The sequence below is a fragment of the Carassius gibelio genome, chromosome A4 (genome assembly GCF_023724105.1).
Source record: "Carassius gibelio isolate Cgi1373 ecotype wild population from Czech Republic chromosome A4, carGib1.2-hapl.c, whole genome shotgun sequence".
Classification (NCBI taxonomy): Eukaryota; Metazoa; Chordata; class Actinopteri; order Cypriniformes; family Cyprinidae; genus Carassius; species Carassius gibelio.
This window is the reverse complement of record NC_068374.1, coordinates 35,930,517-35,935,516: the sequence shown is the minus strand read 5'-3', so window position 1 is coordinate 35,935,516 and position 5,000 is coordinate 35,930,517. Positions and strand designations below refer to the sequence as shown.

General features: G+C 44.4%; 1 protein-coding gene across 6 annotated transcripts in view; it reads right to left on the bottom strand.

Annotated features, from left to right (window-relative positions):
- LOC127980105 (proline-rich protein 5-like) overlaps positions 1 to 5,000 on the bottom strand; it is a 12,758-nt gene that overhangs the window by 2,042 nt on the left and 5,716 nt on the right. For all 6 annotated transcript variants that reach the window (XM_052585425.1, XM_052585423.1, XM_052585421.1 and 3 more), the window contains exons 4-9: positions 2,095 to 2,143; positions 1,958 to 2,015; positions 1,703 to 1,794; positions 1,438 to 1,578; positions 310 to 448; positions 1 to 233 (exon numbers count right to left, since the gene is read on the bottom strand). The exon at positions 1 to 233 is cut by the window's left edge and continues 2,042 nt beyond it. In XM_052585425.1, coding sequence (XP_052441385.1) covers positions 1 to 233; positions 310 to 448; positions 1,438 to 1,578; positions 1,703 to 1,794; positions 1,958 to 2,015; positions 2,095 to 2,143 — 712 coding nt within the window. The remainder of the gene's footprint in view (positions 234 to 309; positions 449 to 1,437; positions 1,579 to 1,702; positions 1,795 to 1,957; positions 2,016 to 2,094; positions 2,144 to 5,000) is intronic.

The following is a 5,000-nucleotide window of genomic DNA, read 5'->3' as shown; positions in this document are numbered from 1 at the left end:
CTGGTCCACGATGGTCTCGGAGCAGACGGGAGGAGACGGATCCTCACAGACGTCTGGCTCTTCTGCGCAGGACGTCATCTGACACACGGAGTGACGTCTGACCGCGGCGCTGCTCTCGGGGTCGTGCTCCTCCAGCGGCGTCAGCACAGGGATGTTGTAGCTCTTGGAGCGCACCACCAGGTTCTTGGCGTGCGAGTCGCTGGAGCGCGGCCATCGGCGCAGGAGACGCTTCTCTGAGAACAGTAAAGAAAGGACGGGTCAGAGAGAGAGCGGTGACCGCTGCCAGAGCTTCACTGAGACGCTGCTCACCCAGAACACACGAGCTCTGAGCCACCGAGCCATCGCCGCAGAACAGGCCACGCGTCCCCAGATACGGACACACCACCTTCTGCACCAGAGACTCCAGCTTCAGGTAATCACTGCTCACACCTTTAGACTCGTGAACCCCCTGCGACACACACACACACACAACATCATCCTGCGCTGACACACACCACACACCACTCCATTCTCAATCACCAGAACACACAATATGATTTATTTTTCCTATTCTCTTCACATTATGAAATGACGGATCCATTTCCGAAGCACGTCTCTCACACTTTCACCCAGAAAACACACACAGGGTTTCTGCAGGTTTTATGAAGCCAAACTTAAGACCAAGTTCTCTTACTGTAAACATCTCGGGAAAAGCTGTATTAAGCTGTTCTTATCACACTCCCTTAATTTTGCTCAGTTTCTCAGAGAAGACTTCTTTTAAGTCTTTACTAACTACTAAGTCTCTTGATTTGACGAAGTTTAGATAATTTTACTGGAAAACAAGACTAAAATACTGAGGAAGAAACTCACTGCAGTGCAAGCAGGATTTATTGTTATGACTATGATTTTAAGACATTCTGCTCTGATTTAGGACATTTTAAGACTTTAATTTGTAAAAGGTTGAATTCAGTCCAACAGAAACCCTGAAGTATCTGATTCATCATGATCCAAAATCTGAAGATCACTGCGACAGATGTGAAAACACTAAACAATAAAACGAACATATAGTGAGCCCCTTAAAAAGCAGCATGCAGAGATACAGCGGAAATAAAACCACAAACAACAAAACAGAAACACACACACACACACACACAGATTGTGAAGTATAAGGTGTAGATATATTTCACACAGAGTCTGAGATGATGCAAGCAGAGAAAACCACAAATATACACACGTCTCATTATAACCCTTGCTTGGAAATCTCAAGTTCACACACACATGTACACTACAACACACACATTTGTCTCGTGTGACTCTGTTCTGTAAGTTTAAGATGTGTTACACACACGCTGCTGAAACCTACTGGAAACAGTTTCAGCTCTGCATCGACTCAGGAAATCTAGAACATTATCAAAGTTTCCGATGTCTGTTGACACACACACACACACACACACACACCTGCAGGATGAGCAGCATCTGAATGATGGAGGGCGGCACACGAGCGCGCGGTCGAGTCAGAGCATCGTCCAGCTTTATGTTGAGAGTGATGATGTTCCTGAAGTGCAGCAGAGCCAGCTGACGGACAGACGGCTCCTTCCCCTGAACACACACACACACACACACACACACACACACACAGTGAGAGAGAGTCTCAAATCACCACCAGCACATCCTACAAACACTCAAGAGCAAAATAATAGTACTGGAGTGTTTGGTGAAGGACCTGGACGGGGTAGAAGATGGCCTGCAGCATGGACAGAACATTACAGAAGAAGTAGTCCCACGTTTCTGCCAGAGAGTCCAGCAGCTTCTGACCTGCACACACACACACACACACACACACACACACATGTAAAAGCACAAGGGGATGATTTTTCTAAAGGTCACATCAGCATTAAACACATCCTTTTAATGCAGAGGAAACTCTTCAAAACCACAAACACATGTGAACCGTCAGCAATGTCAGACAGCACCTTACCTTCATAAAAGTGAATCTTATCTCTCAAAATCACCATTCCCTTCGTCAACAGCTGATTCTGTGACACAATCACAATCAAACTCAATTCACAGATGCTTAAATTATTATGATTATTGATCAGAGACTTGACTGATCACCTGCAGATACTCTGTGAAGAAGGAGCCCAACTCAGTCTTTAGGAGCTGCCTAGAGACAGATGGACAGAGAGAGACAAACCAAATTATAAAAGCACAAAAAGAAAATGATCTAACTTACTGGACGAAGTAAACTTGAATGTTATTTGGCCCTAAATAGAGATTACACAACTGCAGAATATCTGAGTACAGTGGAAGACTGTAGATGAAGAAGACCGATGGCGAGGTCCGGACTGAGCAGTCATACTCTGACTCTAGAGACGGACAGATGTCCACAGCACTGACCGCATCTGACCTTACAGTAATCACAGACACACACTTCCTCACAGGCTGCTCTAACTATGAAGAAATCAAAAAATAAGTTTTATCCAAAATTTGAAACACTTTACCCTGACTTCAAAACGTTACACAAGAAAACATAACTCCAATATTTATTAGGTGAAAAAATAAATTTTATCTTACTAGCAGCAAGATACATTGATGACTGTCACAAAAGAGGGAGGAGTCAACAAATCAGTGATGCGCCTATGAACATTTACATTTAATCATTTAGCAGATGCTTTTATCCAAAGCGACTTACTTATGAGAACATAGCCAGGGTTTTTTTTTTTTTTTTTTTTTTTTTTTTATAAATGAAAAGACAACAAAAGGAAAAGTGTTAGTGTTAGTTGATTAAGTGTAGGCAAAAAAGATGAGTCTTTGGATGTTTCTTGAAAAAAAGTAAAGACTCGAATTGAGATTGGGAGGTCATTCCATCAGCTGGGCATAGTCCAGGAAAAGGTCCATGAGAGTGATTCTGAACTTCTTTGGGATGGCACCACAAGGCGTCGTTCACTTAAGATTTAACCAGTGAGTTTAGGTAAGTTGGTGCCGTGCCAGTGGTCGTCTTGTAGGCAAGCATCTGTACCTTGAATTTGATGCGAGCGGCTACTGGTAGCCAGTGGAACCTGATGAGGAGGGGAGTAACGTTAGCTTTTTTTGGCTCATTGAAGACAACCCTCGCTGCTGCATTCTGGATCATTTGCAGAGGCTTGACAGTACATGCAGGAAGAGCCAGGAGGGCATTACAATAGTTCAGTCTGGAGAGAACAAGAGCTTGGACAAGAAGTTGTGTGCCTTGCTCTGACAGGAAGGGTCTAATCTTCCTAATGTTGTATAAGGCAAACCTGCAGGACCGAGTCGTTGTAGCAATGTGGTCAGTGAAGCTTAACTGATGATCCATCACAACTCCTAGGTTTCTGGCTGTCCTCGAAGGAGTTATGGTTGACAAGCCCATCTGTAAAGAGAAGTTGTGATGAAGCAATGGGTTAGCTGGAGTCACCAGGAGTTCAGTCTTAGTAAGGTTAAGCTGAAGGTGATGGTCGTTCATCCAGCTAGAGATGTCACTCAGACAGGCTGAAATGCGAGCAGCTACCGTTGGGTCATCTGGTTGTAATGAGAAGTAGAGTTGGGTGTCATCAGCGTAGCAGTGATAAGAAAAGCCATGCTTCTGAATGACAGATCCTAAAGATGTCATGTAGATGGAGAAGAGAAGTGGTCCAAGTACTGAGCCTTGAGGAACCCCAGTAGCAAGGTGTTGTGACTTTGAAACATCACCCCTATAAGACACGTTGAAGGATCTGTCAGAGATGTAGGTCTTAAACAATAGGAGTGCGGTTTCAGAGAAGCCCATCTTTCTGAGGGTGGACAGGAGAATCTGGTGATTAACAGTGTCAAAAGCAGCAGACAGGTCCAGTAAGATGAGTACCGAGGATTTTGAAGCTGCTCTTGCTAGTCGCAGGGCTTCAGTAACCGAGAGCAGAGCAGTCTCAGTTGAGTGGCCACTTTTGAAGCCAGATTGGTTGCTGTCCAGGAGGTTGTTCTGTACAAGGAACACAGAGAGCTGGTTGAACACAGCTCGCTCAAGTGTCTTTGCAATGAATGGAAGAAGGGATATCGGTCTTTAGTTTTCAAGAAGCGCTGGATTTAGAGATGGTTTCTTGAGCAGTGGGCTTACCCGAGCCTGCTTGAATGCTGAGGGAAATGTTCCAGAGTGAAGAGAGGAGTTGATAATGTGAGTAAGTGTTGGACACAGATGGACATAGAGACAGACTGATGGACAGAGACACAGGGACAGACAGATGGACATAGAGACAGACTGATGGACAGAGACATAGGGACAGACAGATGGACATAGAGACAGACTGATGGACAGAAACATAGGGACAGACAGATGGACATAGAGACAGACTGATGGACAGAGACATAGGGACAGACAGATGGACATAGAGACAGACTGATGGACAGAGACATAGGGACAGACAGATGGACATAGGGACAGACAGATGGACATAGAGACAGGGAGAGACAGAGACAGACAGACAGATGGACAGAGAGAAACAGACAGAGACACAGAGACAAACCGATGGACAGAGAGAGCCACATGGACAGAACGGACAGAGACAGACAGAAAGAGAGAGAGAGAGAGAGAGAAAGAAAGAAAGAGAGACAGAATTTTTTTAATTGGCATAAAACTACAACTAGAAATGATCAAAAAAGTTTTAGGGGTCAATAAAGGTACGTCCAGTGATGCCTGCAGAGCTGAATTAGGCTTCTACCCACTGAAGATTGAGATGTGTTCAGTTCTGGCATCCCCTTCATCAATCTGATCCTGATTCAAACCGATATAAAGCCTTCCCCGCCGATGAAACCTCAGCAGAATCTCATCCTCTAAACACGCTCGCTCTTCAGCTAGTCCATAAAACCCTGCTCCTCAATAACTACAGGTTCAACCTCAAAGCCATTATTAAGACAGACAGATGGACAGAGAGAGACAGAGACACTCAGGGTGAAAGTAGAAGGTATTAGCATTTTTAAACATGTTTGTTTATTCTTTATCATTAATGAGTTTGACAAAGCATTAGTACTAA